Source organism: Cygnus olor, chromosome 9, assembly GCF_009769625.2.
Source record: "Cygnus olor isolate bCygOlo1 chromosome 9, bCygOlo1.pri.v2, whole genome shotgun sequence".
Taxonomy (NCBI): domain Eukaryota; kingdom Metazoa; phylum Chordata; class Aves; order Anseriformes; family Anatidae; genus Cygnus; species Cygnus olor.
In genome coordinates, this window is record NC_049177.1 from 9879044 (window position 1) to 9894339 (window position 15296).

The 15296-nt window shown below is 44.7% G+C and overlaps 1 protein-coding gene across 2 annotated transcripts in view; it reads right to left on the reverse strand.

Annotated features, from left to right (window-relative positions):
• Nucleotides 1-4099, reverse strand: part of PCCB (propionyl-CoA carboxylase subunit beta) — a 28737-nt gene extending 24638 nt beyond the window's left edge. Inside the window, exons 1-2 of one of the 2 annotated variants that reach the window (XM_040566490.1) lie at nucleotides 3885-4099; nucleotides 2083-2202 (exon numbers count right to left, since the gene is read on the reverse strand). In XM_040566490.1, coding sequence (XP_040422424.1) covers nucleotides 2083-2202; nucleotides 3885-4064 — 300 coding nt within the window. In that variant the 5' untranslated portion in view covers nucleotides 4065-4099. Of the gene's footprint in view, nucleotides 1-2082; nucleotides 2203-3122; nucleotides 3533-3884 lie in introns of those variants that run through there. The other variant, XM_040566491.1, reaches the window with a different exon arrangement.
• Nucleotides 4100-15296: the final 11197 nt, after the last annotated feature.

The following is a 15296-nucleotide window of genomic DNA, read 5'->3' on the forward strand; positions in this document are numbered from 1 at the left end:
AGGAAGGGTGGAGGTAATGCCATATATTAGTTGTGTATACACGTAAAGATTTGTGAATTTTGCAATTTCCCCGCAAATTTCAGTACATCCGGAGTTAAGGCAAACCATGCCCTCAGAGATAGGATGTACCTTTTATTAGAATCAGCTGATGATTTTGAAAGAAGAGACATAGTACATGAACCTTTCTTGAGGTCATAAATATAGTTAGTCACTGAAAACACTTAAGCTGGACCTGTCCTATTTTTCAGTCTGTAAATATGGGAAGAAGAAGGAATTGGAAGAGGAAATACAGCCTGTGAATCTTAAACATCTCCTTATCAATTTTGTCTTGCTTTTGAGTAAATACATAGACATCTTTCAAAACAGCAGCAGAAAACGAACTTTACTGCTCTGTCACAAAGGAATTCCAGGCATTTCAATGCTTTTTGCTGTTTGCAGGAAAAGTGTATCGTGTAGGGTCCACTCTAAGGCCCATTTATACACAAGGTGATCTGTTCTCAGGAAGGTCACACCCGTTTGTGGGCTTTTCTCAAGCTGCGCAGACAGCACTGCTACCAATTCATGGTTTTTGGCATGCAGGAAAGCAAAAAACACACCTCCAGTTCCAGCCTTCATATCTCAAAGATGACTTCTAACAGCCCAGGCAGCCCATAGAGTGTCCTGGAAGTGAGTGCAATCCTCACACTACCTTCAGAAACTTCCAAAAACCCAGAGAAATTCAATGCTAAACTAATATTGCAGCTCACTGCCCACCAATTAGGCCATCTGTCGTGAAACACAACCTGTAGCTCACTGAAAGGTGAATTCTGAAGGACATGGAAAAAATTAACCCTGTTGTCACCCTTGGGACTTTGCTGCTCCTCATATCTTCAGAAATAGCACCTTGTTATCAGCACTGTGGGATGCAGCATTGAACACTGTGATGAAAAGTAGCACAGGAGTTCATTCAATTTGCTGGGGAACAGTAAGAAAAAAAAAAAGAAAAAAAAAGAAGGCGTTTGCTCCTGCACTCAACCAGAGCAGAGAACATCTAGCATGACACCCCTCCCAGCACTGAGTCCCACCAGCGAGCTGGCTACTAGAAATTAAAACAAGTCCTTCACCTCTGCCAGTTTCCCGTGCCCCAGCTGCTCATGGTGGAAGCCTGCTGATCCCTCCCTCGCCCACAGCATGCAGCTGGAACTTGAAGGACTACAGAATGATCAATGGTTGAATTAGCGCATAAACAGAAGCTGTAGCCACTGTATGCAGCATGGGGCAGCGACACACATGGAGCAGCTTCTCACCACATCCCAAAACAGTACAACCCGCAGGAAAGAGGGCCTTCTGCTACAGGAAGACTCACGCTGAACAGGCTCCTCTGCACTAGCCGCCTACACATCCCAGCATGCTTGTCAGCCACTTCTGTATTACACTGCAACAAAATACTTTTCCCATGTAGTGATTTGTCAGGCATCAATGTTACTGTGAGAGACTCTGGGGAACCACACACTGTTCTTCTACATGACAAACCTCATGTACCACGTTGGTTCAGGATACAGGGCCACATATCAAAAACTGCGTAAGCGAAGCAGATTGCAGCTTGCTAGCAGACCAGTATTAACTGCTTGAATTTCCAGACATATCAAATTATAAGGCCCTAAAGGGTTTTATGACTCTGTAGTTTGGCAAGCATAAATATAGATCTGAATTATTTCATTCTATAACTCTAATGATACCTGTAGAGAGGCAGAAGTATCTACCTGTACATGAGTTTTATATCTGACTTGACCAAGAAAATTGTAACCACAAAGCCCTGCAGCACTCCTCTATTACTTAAAATACAAATCTAAGACAATATCCAAGGAGATATTTGAACCAAACAGATCATCTTCTAAAAAAGTTATCAAGTTTAAACAATAGAAAAATAAACCATGTAAACAGTTAAAAGGAAATTACAAGTGACAAAAGGACATTTGCAAACCCCTTCCAAACCCAAAACAGTAAGTTAAGCTGTGTGTGAACAGAGGAGTCTATTTTCAACCACTTGGCTGGCTAAACAGCAAAGGACAAAGAAAAAAGAGTTATATGAAATCAGAATACCTTATTCTTACTAGAGTCCATCCCAAAGTCAGAACATCTGTGTTCCACAAACATGTCATATTCATCAAAACTGTCAGGGTCCAGCAACAGAAGAATTCGTTCTCTTGCTGTCAGCTTTCCCTGAAATGGAGCAATCAACAATTAATGCAGCCATCAGGTGGTTCTGGCTCTGTTTGCTGACCATCAGTGGACATACTTCAATGAAATAGTCCCTCACTTGATCTGCTATATTGGCCCCGCTAAGGAACTGCGCACCCCTAAGCTGGAAATAGTGATTATCCTCCTTAAAAACAAAGATAACGCAAGCCAGGCTTTGAAAAGAAGGCTGGCTATTGAGCAGCACTGCCACAAGATAAAGGAAACCATCTCAGAGTCTTTTCAACAAAATATAATAGCATCACAGCTATTTTTGCTTACACATTTGAACGATATTAAGGCCTTTGTTCTATTCCTAAACATGGAGCCCTTCCACAGGTAAACCAGCCTTTACCAACAGTTCAGGGCACTCAACGATATTTGACTGTGTCAAGCGAAAAGAAAAAGGAAATATAACAGCCTGCAGGGATTTTCTGACAAGTTCCTTTGGTTCTTTTTCTGTTGGACACCAACGCAGGCAAAAGTACAGCAAGGGCCAAAAACCTAATTAACTAACCAGATATGCATGGCCCTTGCTCAGTACTAATGATGCCAAGCAGCAATAAGTGATCAAAAGGTTCTTTTTGTAAACTTCACCTTCCAAACAAATTTATTTCCAAGCCAGGTAAGCATCCATCTACAGAGATCAGGGCTTGCTACAAAGCATGAGCTGTGCACCCGGACTGCCTTCTTTCTGGGAACTCTGCCTCAACACGACATTAAAACAACTGGGCTCCTCTACAGAACTTCTGACACATGGGTTAAAAGGTTCACGAGGCGAACAAACGCAGGACAGACTAATATGAGCTATATGTTTAATCTGTATAAAACACGGGATATGATGTTTGAGGCCCCTCAATGAGCAGAAATGCTTGTATATTAGTACGTCAGTGTCCCGAACTCACTCAGTAAGCCTTGAACTCTTTTCAGATGCTGCATATCTCCAGGAGGCAAAATGCTGACAGGCAGAGTGACCACCCTTGTAGTCTTCACGTGAGTGGCTATTGCTGCCTCCGTGCTGGTACCAGGCCATCCGAGTACCGCTGGGGCCTTGCTGGGACCAAAAACGACATCCCAGCCAGAAACAACAAACAGAAACAGGGAAATGATGTTGCCACCCTCCTCAGCATTGCCTAAATTCTGAGACTAAAAATTCAATTGCCGTCGTCCTTCCCATCTGCCTTTTCCTCTGTCCTGTTTCCATTCCTACAGCTCTGCGCTCTCGTCTCTCAGACCGGCTGGGGCGCGCACCGGCAGAGTGAAAGGTGAAGCCGTGGGGCACGCTGTCCCTGCAAACCCGGGTGGGTGTCAGGCAGCCTGGGACCTAACCTCACCCGACAGACCCACGCCGCCACTTGTGCGCGTTCTGCCCCTCGTCCGAGTGCTCCGCAGCCGGTTGCGGTGGCGCAGCCGACAGAAATTCTCCTTTTCTCACGGCGAGCAACAGGTAACGCAGCTTACGGGCCACTCCGAAGTTCCCCTGCAGGACAGCTCCTGCCACCCAACCGAGAACCCCCGCCCGCGGCGGGGCGAGGGCGCTCGGGGCTGCCGTGCTTCGGCCGCTCGGGACCGGAGGCCGCCTGACCGCGCCGCGCCGGGCCGGGCCGCCCCCCGCCGCCTGGTGCCGCCCCGAGGCGGGATGGCCCCGCCACGGCCCCGCTCCTCACCCGCTTGTGCTGCGCCTCGATGCGGCCCGTGCCGCCGCCCAGCAGCGCGGCGCGGCGCTTCTCCTCGATGCGCTGCGGCACGGCGGGCGGCCGGCCCCCCGAGGCGGCCCCGCGGCCCCCAGGAGCCGCCCGGCCCCGCACCGCCCCCGCCGTCCGCCGCAGCAGGCGCAGCGCCGCCATGTCCCCGACGGGCACCGGCGCCTGCGCACCGCACGGCCCGGCCCGGCCCCGCGCCTCCTCGCGGCCGGGGGACGCCGCGGCGCTGCCCCCGAGGGCCGCGGGCACCCGCCGGGCCCGGTCACGGCGCTACCCGGCCCCAGCGGCCTGCCCGCAGCGCCCCCCCGCCTCCAGGCCGCCCTCCCCAGCCGTGTCTGGGCGGAGCGGCTCTGGCAGAGCGACGTGGAAAGTCACCCAGCCTCCCCGCCCCGCTGCCTGTTTTGTTTTGTAACTGGTTGGGGTCTGGAACAGCCGCGGGCCCCTCAGAAAATTTGAGTTTCAGACGAGGCTGCAAGCGAAAGTGTGCGATATGCGCTTGGCTGCCTTGTGCTTCTGAGAGCGAGAAAGTATTTGCTATGAAAACACAGCCCTGTGGTACGGAGGAACTGATTCCCTCCCTCCTCATGGTAACAGGCCATCTGGCTCTTGTCACAGCACGGTTTCATAAGGATGAAAAAAATTAAGATCCCATAGGAGGGGAGAGGCTTAGGGTGTTTGGGGATCACAAGGCACGCAGGCCAAGCGGCCGTGGTGCACTGCATCCTCCATCCAGCAGCCTGATGCTGTCAGTTCCCAGCAGGTCTCGGTTTTGCTCAAAAACAAACATTTAATGTTACCCCCTGTAGCCAACCTGAGATGCCAACTACTGAGACATCACGGGGCGGTTGAAAGGAACCGAACCTGCTAGGTGAGCATTGCCTTGTGTGTCAATAGCCTAAGCACAAAGAGGAACGTGAGCATGGCCCTGTAGATCTCACAAGGGTGTTTGAAGAATCTCCAGAATTGTTGGATTTCATAGCATATACAAGTTGCCACACAATAATTCACCTTAGAAGAACTCTCAGGCTCCAGTCTAGCCACCCACTCAGAACAGGGACAGCACTGAATTTATGCTAGTTTTCTCAGGGTTTTGTCAGTTTGATCTTCAAAGCCCACAAGGATTGGGACTGGCATGCCTTTGAGTCCCTATTTCAGAGCCTGAATGGCCTCCTAGGGGAGACTAATTTCCCCCCATCCCTTCTATTAGGTAGGAACCTACCCAGTTTAGGTCAACTAACTCTTGTCCTTGAACTACACACCTCAATGAAGAGAGGAGACAGAGACAGGCTCTTCAGTACTGGAAGGCTGCTAATAGGGGTGTCCTCAAAGTCTTTTCCTCTCCAGGCTAACGAGGACGAAGGCCAGTACCTCAGCCTTTCCTCCTAAGACACCCTCCAGCCTACAGTCATCATGGTGTCCCTCCTCTGGTCATCTACCCAGCCATCATGGTGTCCCTCCTCTGGTCATCTACCCAGCCCTGGTGCAATGCCCCACCACGGAAACAACCATACTGTAAGAGATGCTGTGAGAAGCCTTTCCCAAGTCCAGGTGGATGACAGCCACTGCTCTTCCCTCACCCACAGAGCTTGTCAACTCATTATTAGGAGGCCCTGAGGTTGGTCAAGCACGATTCACCCTTGGTAAATCTACGCTGGTTATTCCCAATCACCTGCTCCTTCATGTGCCCCAGGAAGGCATCCAAGAGGATTTGCCCCATAGTTTTCCTCAGAGACCGAAGTGCAACTGACTGCCCTGTGGTTCCCCCACAGCATCCTCCCTGTTCTTTTTGTTGATGGGTGTAATGCTGGTCCTTCCCTAGTCAGTGATCTCCCCTGGTCTCCACAACCTTTCAGAGATGCCTTGCTATGACTGCAGACAGCTCTCAGCACACGCAGATGTCTCCTGTCTTGTCACCCAGACTGTGTGGGTCCAGCTTTCTCAGTAACTGCTGACTTTCTCCTCCTCCTCCACCAGCAATTGCAGCTCTTTGCATCCTGCCTCGAGGCATGAAGGCCTGGGGAGATCTTGTCAGTGAAGACCAAGAAGAGGCAGGCACTGAGTACCTCACGCACACCCTGGCTAGCGTGGGACTGTTTGGGGCTGTAAAGTTTCCAGCCCTCCACACCCCAGCCAGAATAACTGCAAGATACTAGCTGCATTCCTGCCTATCTGAGGCAGCTGCTCCTCTGCAGCAGCTGAATAGGTACATGACACTCCCTAACCAGGAGTCAGTCAAAAACCAAGAAGTGGAGGTTTTCCCTGATCGAGAAATAGCCAAAGCAGCAAACAGATAGGAGGACATGTTTGAAGCGAAAGCCTCCACTGTCCCTCAGTGGAAAATATTTGTTATGCTGCAGGTTGGTCAAGTATCACTTGGGCTGGCTCCAACAGCTTCTTCATTAAAGACACATGTGAAGAGCAATTCTGCAGCTTTAGAAATTAAACTGACCACTATTCAGAACACAGATCGCATGCAAGGAAGGTTAGAAAACTGCATTCTGGGAACTAAGAGACTTCAAAAAGACCCCGTCCTGGAAGAGAAAGTTGACTTGCCTCAATGGCATGGCAAAGGGGTTACTAGAAGCAAAGAAGCATTCTTCAAATAGTTGAAGTGCTGCCCAACAGAGGAGTAGAGGGGAAATGGAATTTAAACTGTTGCAGGTTACGCATAAACAACAACTACAGAGTGGAGAGGCCAAAAAAGACTTTTAGGAACTTGCTAGAAGTATGAAAACTAGTAAACACTTTTTCAAAGACATGAGGAAAAGGAAGCATGCCAGAGATTCTGGCAGTCAGACAAATCAAGATTAAAGGGATCACTCAGAGATTATAAAACCATTGCAAAAAAAAAAAATACATACATATATTCTTTTATATTTGAATTCAGTGCAAAAGAACTTAAGATTTCTGTGCCAAGAACTCTTTTTACTTGATGAAGGGACACACTGGAGGTTCTGTTTTACACTGAAGAGCGGGAGATTAAGTTATAGAATAAACCATTAACACTAATACTAGCAAGCCTCCCGTGTGGTGTAATGACGACACGGACACCAGGGTTCTTTTAGGATCAGTAACTGCTGCTACTTTACTGATGACATAACTTCATTATCCATGTTGCATCCCCATCTTGAGGACAGGCTCCCTTCTTATATTATTCGCCCCCCAGCAGTCCTTTTCCACTAACTATTCATTGGTCAACAACTTTGCCCGGCAACCAGCAAACCCCCAGCAACTTCCATGCCTTAACGGCTGGAGAACAAGCAACCCGAGACGGCAAGGCGTCTCCTGAATCACCCTTCTTTGTTCCCTCTAAACTCTTTACATTCCTGATGGCCTCATCGTTAAGAGTCTGATGTTATCACCAACCATGGGGCTTGTCGACCTCCATGGCCACACTCCCACACTCCAGGACCAGATTGTCTTCACTGCAGTGTTATAAGATAAGATAATTCAGAGATGAACTAGTTTAACTATTAAGTCTCTTGCTAAAAAATCCTTTGCTACCTAGATCTGGTAGGTGGTTATTTCAATGACCGTTTTTTAGGGAATTAAAGAAATTATAAACCTCTAAAGCCAACATGAATTATGAAGCAAGTTATCAAAAAATATTAGTGAACAAGTAAATAAATAGAACATACCGGGGAGGGAGCAGTTGACACAGGTTTTGTACAGGAGTTCATGCCCTACAGATCTCATGGCAGTATTTAATGAAGTCAAACTTGAGAGCAAAGGAAATTCAGTTCATATAATTACTAGGATTTATCAAAGGCCTTTGAGGATTGTCCCTGATTAGAAGCTCTTGAAACTAAGTTGTCAACGGATGAAGAGGATGGTCCTGTCACGAACAAACAGCTGTTTAGGAGACAAAAAGTAAGAGTCGGTTTTTCACAGTGAAAAGAGTTTACCAGTGAGTCCCAGAGGACTGAGTTGGGACCTATTCTGTTCATCACAGCTATGAAAGATACAGAGAAAGATCAGTGCACTGCAGTTTCCTGCTGAGACCAAGTGGTTTGGTTAACAACAGTTATGATGCTTGACAGAAGAACTCAGAGAATGCTGAACTCAGAGAATGCTGAAATCCAAGTAGATGTCAAGTGATGCACCGGGGAAAAAAAAAAAAGCCAAAAATACATATGCATCAGACTCTTGAACTGTCTATTACCAAAAGGAACAAGTTCATAATACCTCTGCAAAAACATGAGTTCAGTTTTCAATAGTGGTGAAAAAGTAAACTGAGTATTAGTAATGATTATAAAGGTGATCAAAACAGAAAACACATTATGCCACAGAATAGAGGCATATCTCTAATATTGTGTGCAGTTCCCATCTCCTCTAGCACATCATGCCCCACTCTTGAAAATGAGATATATTTATGTAATTTTATACACACTCTAGTACTTACACACACACACACACACACACAAACACACACAACCAGAAAGAGAGAAAAGAACAGAGTTGATAAAGTGTACAAAGTGACTTCTGTAGTTCTGTAAGAGAAGCAAGTGAATAGTCCTCTACCTGGAAAAGGGACAGCTAAGGAGCATGACAGACACCTACAAAATCAGGCTTGGCACAGGGGGGTGGCTGGGGCCTGACCAGTCACCATCTATTCCAACACAAGTATTACAGGCTTCAACTGGAACAAGCAAGTGGATGATCCATTAAAAAAAACACAAAGAGGTACTTTTCCATACCATACAGAGCTGAAATAAGGAAATACCAGAGGATACCGTGTATGCCAGAAGTATTTGGAAAGCACCTGCATGAATTGATGGAAGATAAATTTATCTAAGACTATGAAATACAAAGGTATTACTGCTGTCTTCGGATGTGTCCAAGACATAAACTGCTGGAAGATAGGAAACTATGCTAGGAAACTAACACTATATGCTTAATTATTACTGTTCCCTACATATTTGCTGGTGGCTGCTTTTGGAAGCAGGATACTGGACTTAGTTCTGACACAGTCATTTTTACACTCCTGTACTGTTGTTTTAAGTTAGATATTGTCTTAGAGATGTGACAGAAATGTCACAGTTACCCATGCAGTCAGCAACAAAAATTCCCCAGGTAGTTTCTCAAGAAATGTAATTCAGTGAAAGAGGATAAAGGATTTGGAGGCCAAATCCAGTTACAAGACGGCTTTGAACCACAAGAAAGCAGTATCCTGCTATTCCATTTTTCCATTTTCAGGCAAACGGTAATTTGTGTATATTTTTGGTAAATAGAAGCAGTCAATAAAAAACAGCTCCATCATCAATTCGTATACTTATAAGAAACAGCCCAAGGTCATGACTGTTGGTTGATTTGTTAACTCAGGAGGGTAACTTGGGTGTATAAGAGGTAAATTCTTTTTCCCAGCGAAGTATGTACAGCAGCACTCTCAGTAAACCTAAATGAAGCTGTGGAACACGTGCAGAGCTGAACAAGTGTTTCTGCACTAGCAGTTTGGCTCAGATTCAGCTTGAATATTTAGTGCTAATTCCAGATCATCTCTACTTGCTATGTGCTGTTCCAAACTGAACTAAAGTGAAAGTCCTGTTCTGGCAGAACTCCTACACTCCTGGAAGCCCAGGTGCTGAACCAACTCACACCACAGATGAGCTAGAGATTCACAAAAATCAGCAGACCTGAGACGAGATAAAAAGCCAAATCTGGATTCATAAATATTAAAACCAGAGTGACTGCAGTGATCAAGTCAGACATGCTGTACAACACAAGATTGTCTCAGTTGTATATTTTATTGCTATCAAATATTGGTATTACATTGTTTAAAACTGAGAACTTTATATTCTTTTTTTCTGATGTGGTAAAATAATGAGTCTGTACTGGTTTCTCAAAAGACTCTGTCAGAAGACCTCTGAGTAAAGATAAAGCGTTTGTCAGGGGAGTAACTACAAAGTATCTGTTGAAACAGGCAGTTGTAGTCTTCCAGCTTCAAAACAAAGAAAAAACAGCACGGGAATTAGCAATCTAACTATCATCAGGCAGAAGATTTTTCATTAAATACAAAAGGTCAGAAATGTGTTAGTCAAAGAAAAGGTGCATGGAGGGCACGCAGATCTAAGTCACCTCTAGGAAGTCACGGTAATATGTATTTGCCTGGAGGGATAATTAAGCAGTCAAGGAAATGACTAAGACCAGTGTTATCCAGCAGTTTTTCTGTCCTGTTTGCAACTCAGATCCAAAGGGGAGAGGTCAGAATATCCCTGTTTTAATAACAATAATAGTTAAACCACCACGCTAAAAAATAGCCCATGTTTCTGAAAGAGAGGCTCCTTTGTGGGAGTCTCTGTAGTGCTGGTCAACATCGCAGCTCATGAGCAGTTGGGGGGATGACCAAAGAGGAAAGGAGCAAAAATACAGAATTTGCTCAAATGTCCAAATTGATTTTTGATTTTGAGCTCTTGCAGTGTGATTTGGAAACAGTCATCATCCTGAGCTGGCTAGCACATGGGAAAGCTAGAACAAGAAGAAAGTGGCACTTCATCTAAACTGAAAGAGGCCCTGAGATTTTCCTGGCATTCACAGAAAATAACAAGAACTCTGAGCCTAAAGTAGCAACAGTTGATTTTGGATTTGTGGTACTGTATTTGTAAGAAAAGGCTGGAAGAATTTTTATTTCTTTGTTTGGCAATATCATAAAAAAGGAAACAGCTTCAGCGAGGAGGTGGACAGCTGTGAGCTTTATCAGTATCATTCCACATCTAATACATATGTTGGAAATCTGCTTTGTGACATTTTCAAAGATACGGTAAACAGATTTATTTTTTACATTAGCCACAATATAGTCTACACACACAGTTCATTTAAATACCACTACAGGGGAAAAAAAAATAACCAAAAATGGTACTTTTACAAATATGAAGTAGCTTAACATGGAACATGTCTAGCATCTAGTAAAAGCTCTAGGGCCCGGTTCTGGAAAAAGGAGGAATTGATGTCATTGATCTCATCTAACAGAACTTGGGAGTTACAAAGATCAGCCCCATGGCTTCTGCTTATACCTACACAATTTAATAACAACAGGAGGAACTTGATTACCAGAGATCTAATACGATATGCAAAATGCATGACCGTACTTGACGCCTATTCAGATAGAACAATTATTAGGCCAGGCATGCTCACACAGCTGGAGAAGAGATTGCAGTTACACCCACTAGCCTGTTTCAGATTTGTGAAGTGCTGGGAGAACAGTCATCCTCTAAAGGAGAAAAGCTGTACTGAATAATAAATGCTGAGGAACGTGTCCTACAAATTCAGTCTATGAAAATTCCTTTTAAACTCATCACCCAAATGAAGTAAGTGAATTGCGGGTGACTGGCTTGTAGACAACAACAAGAAAAACTCGCAGCAATAGAGGGTGTCTTTTGCACTGAGATCCCCAGCACCTTAAAATTCCTGGGGAATATTAATTGCCAAGTCCTTATGAATCCAAACCAGAAACAAATTCCTGCTTGGTTATCAGGTGTTTCTGTAAAGCAGCAGATAGTTTAAAAATAAAGTAACCACAGTTGCAGGGCACCGGTGGGCCTAACAAATATTCTTAAAGAACTGTTCAGAATTGTGTATTTCAACATTCAATAACAGTGTAAAAAACTTTCTAGCTTAGAACAGGGAATTCCTCTGTACCAGTAAAGATACAAATGGCATTGCACTGCTTCAGGTCTTGAGCTTGGTAACATAGATGCCTTTTTTTTGGAAGGCTAGTTGCAAGTACAGACCCAAATAAAGAAGCAGGGATTGGTTTCTTCATAAGTAGATGTGTACTTGAAAGAAAGGGCCACCACAGCTCCTCCTATAGCTCGTAAAAATAGGATATCCTTAGACGTGGCATTGAAGGCATGACCTTCTCAAAGCAAAGATAGCCAGTCTTAGAGAGAGATCCTCATATTAGACCAGTAAGCAACTGGAATTCCTTTTGGAAAATGTGGCCACTCTGGAATAACACGTGAGAATACTTTTGAACACATAGGGAAAAAACTTGTTACAATGGGAAGGTCTCCTGTTCACTCATGATTGCAAGATGAGGCAAAACCAAGGGATGGGGGATGCTTATATGCCGTTTTACCAAGACTCTGAAGTCACTTTTTTATACTACCTCAGACATTTGGGGGTGACAAAACATTAAAGATATTTCTGTAAGACAAAATGGAAGAAGAATTGGGGGAAAAGAAGGAAAGAAAAAGGCACAAACAAGGTAATTGATGTTTTGTTGAGGTCTTGTTGGGATGGTAGCAGGGGGGCTCAGGTAACCATGGATCACCTCACAGGAAGGCCTACAAGCTTTGCAGAGTAACGCTGACCATCTTCAGTTCCTTCTGATTGCTTTTTGGCAAAAGACAGTCTTAGTCTTCCTTGGAAGCTGTGAGAAGGTTTGGTTTTGCTCATTTCTTCTGTAGTTACTGTGATTTAGTATTTATTAGTGTTTGCCTTTTTAATTATTATTATTATTAATTCATTGATAACATTGGCTCAGAAAACACAAGCACCTCTGATTATGTTAGACTGTGACTGTTAAAATCACTCCAGTCTTACCCTGTCTCTCTTCTCATGATATCCGACATGTAATGGCACAGAGGGAAACATATGTCAAACCCAACAAGACAGCAATTAGAATCAAGTTTGCCATTACCATTGGTCTCCTACTTGTCTGGGGAAAAACAAAACAAAACAAAACACCAAACCACCAGTTTCTTCATGTCAGGCTTTCTGAAGCAGCATACGTGGTCATCTCTTGTTTTCTTTCCCTTTTCAACTGATTTAGTAAGTCAATGACTTTCCCTTAAAGATGTAGCACTACACTAATTATATGCTTTAGGACATGCCACTTTCACAACAGAAGGATTTCTTGACACAGGGAGCTCCATCACCTCATGGTTTATATAATACATTTACGATGAACCATCCATTGAGATCTAAATAGTTATTCTGTTCAAGTGCTGTAGTAAAGACTCAAAGGCTTAAAACTAGTTCGTAGGCCATATTCTAACCTAATCTGAATGAAGTGTCTAGTTCTTCCCAAATGCAGCCATGGGCAGAATTTTCATAGGAACTGGAAATGAAATAACATCCCTATTCTAACCTTATTCAGATTCATTCTACACTGAAAATAGATAAAAGGTTATAAATCAAGAGATTAGCACACAAGCTCAGACTCTAAGTGACCAAATAACGCATTGATCCATGACCACAGTCACCTGAGGGCTGGTCAGTCAGACAGCTTACTGACGGGCAGGGAGGGGTGTGCAACTGCAGAAGTAGCTTACGGGTAGTCTGTAACCTCCCTCGTAAAGAGAAGGTGCTTGTTTGCTGGCCAAGGCTGAGGAATTTTGTACATTGAAACAGCACCAGGTTTGAAATATTGAGCTTATTATTAGACACAAGGAAAATATATAAGAACTTTTTGCTTTTTTTTTTAAGTAACATTCTCAATAAATTTTATAAATAAATGACCAATCTAGTAAAGGCTACTGAAAGCTGCTTCCACTGGCACATGAAATAGTTTATTGAGTGTTTCAGGACTTGCTTAATATCCAGCACATACCACCAGCTGAAGAGATAGACAAGCAATAGGAATACTTGCACCACAAGACTGTTAGTACCAGGGAGCTACACAAGTGGCTACTCCACAGGGGAAGGCAAGCCTGGAGCAGAGGCTTGCAACAAGGCAGGCAGAGGCAGTATAGTCGCTGACAAGAAACACAATGCCACAGTACCCAAACAAAAAGAGCAGAACAGGTCCAGCAACAGCAAAAAGAGCCAGCCCAGCAATTGTCTGACCTCTGCAGTGATGAAGTGGGTCCCAGGCAAGAGCAGGAAATCAGCAGGCCAGACACAGCAAAGCTCAGGAAAGGGTAAGGTCTTGAGCTTGGAGGCAGCTCCTAGGGCAAAACAGAGAGGGCATAGCTGAAACTTCTCACAATGTAGCTCTTTCCTCAGCAGTCTGACCAAGGTCACACAGCTGTAACACATCAGAGCTGGCCTCAAGCTCAGGCAGGCAGCCAAACCCCTGAGGGCAAGGAGGGAAGACCCTAACAAGACCCTAATATTAATACTACTACTCTGTGTCCTAGTGATCACAAACAGCTGAGGACCTCAGGAATCGTTCCTGAGAACAATGATGCTGATAGACTAGAAGCAATCACAGAGGTTGGAAAAATTATATCTGCCTCTTGGACTGCGCTAATAGAAACCTGGACCCTCAGGTCAAGCGTTTGAATAAAACAAAAGTTGAATGCAGCAGATCATCTGACAATACTTAAAAAAAAGCACTGTGGGCTTTCCTTGGTCAGAAGCATATCAGCTACCCAGTCTTGCTATCACATTTTTGTATTAGATTATTACTGTAATTTTCAAGAGTAAGATTTACTTGCAGTTCTACAGGAAGTTTGCATTAACTATCCTTCGAGGCTTGCAGTTGTTCTCAGGTAGAACCCAAACCTATGTGCTTAGCTCCATCACAAAATGTAAGAATACATCACATCACAAAATGTAAGAAATGCCATCTACACCCTAAGGTTGAAGTTGTGGATGGGGATACTGAAGCTTGGTCCTGGAACACTACAGATGCCAACTGCTCAATCTAGGTCATGCACAATGTCCTGAAGGACTACGTCACAGAAGTCAGACCGGTAAAAACCCTTTGGATGTCAGCTGTCAAGTTAGCTCCTCAGATGGCAGCCAGAGCAGTGGGATGTAGTCAGGGAAGGGTTGAGAAAAGCATTCAGGACACTCTAGGTTTGTATTAGGGACTGTGATGGCAGCAGGGAAATGGTGTCATGGAAAGGGTTGGGAGGGGTGTGCTTTGAATGTACACCAAGGACTGGGATAATGGCTGAAATGCTTGGAAGTTGGAAGTTTGAATCTACCCTGGAAAGCTGCACCTAAGTCTTGTAAGGTGGGCTAAAGGCTAGTGGTAGTAGGTGTGCATTGGCCTAAGTGTCTGGTGCCAGGGACCTCTCGTGTGTATGCATGTGTTTTTGGCAGAAGATGGGATACAGGGACATATATGAGAATATACTTGGTGTTTTACTTGAATGTTGTTTCACTTTGTTGTTGTGGTTTGGTACATAAGATATTTATGGAATGTGGCTGTGCAGCGTGACAAGGACCAAAAGTGCTATGTGTGTGTAGTTGGAAGACCTAAGTTCCTGTGTTCTGTTTGCACATTAATGTTGAGTTGGGCTGGGACGTTGGGGGATTCACGAGAAGAGCCAGGGACAAAAAAGTACCAGTGTAACTCCTAGGTTATTTTAGCACGGGCAAGCCTAGATGAACACGGAGAGAGACGAGTCGGCAGAAGTTCTGTCAGAGAATTTTCCAAAGGGCCAAACACGTTAGCAAGGAGAACTCTGCCTCGCTGGCGCTGGC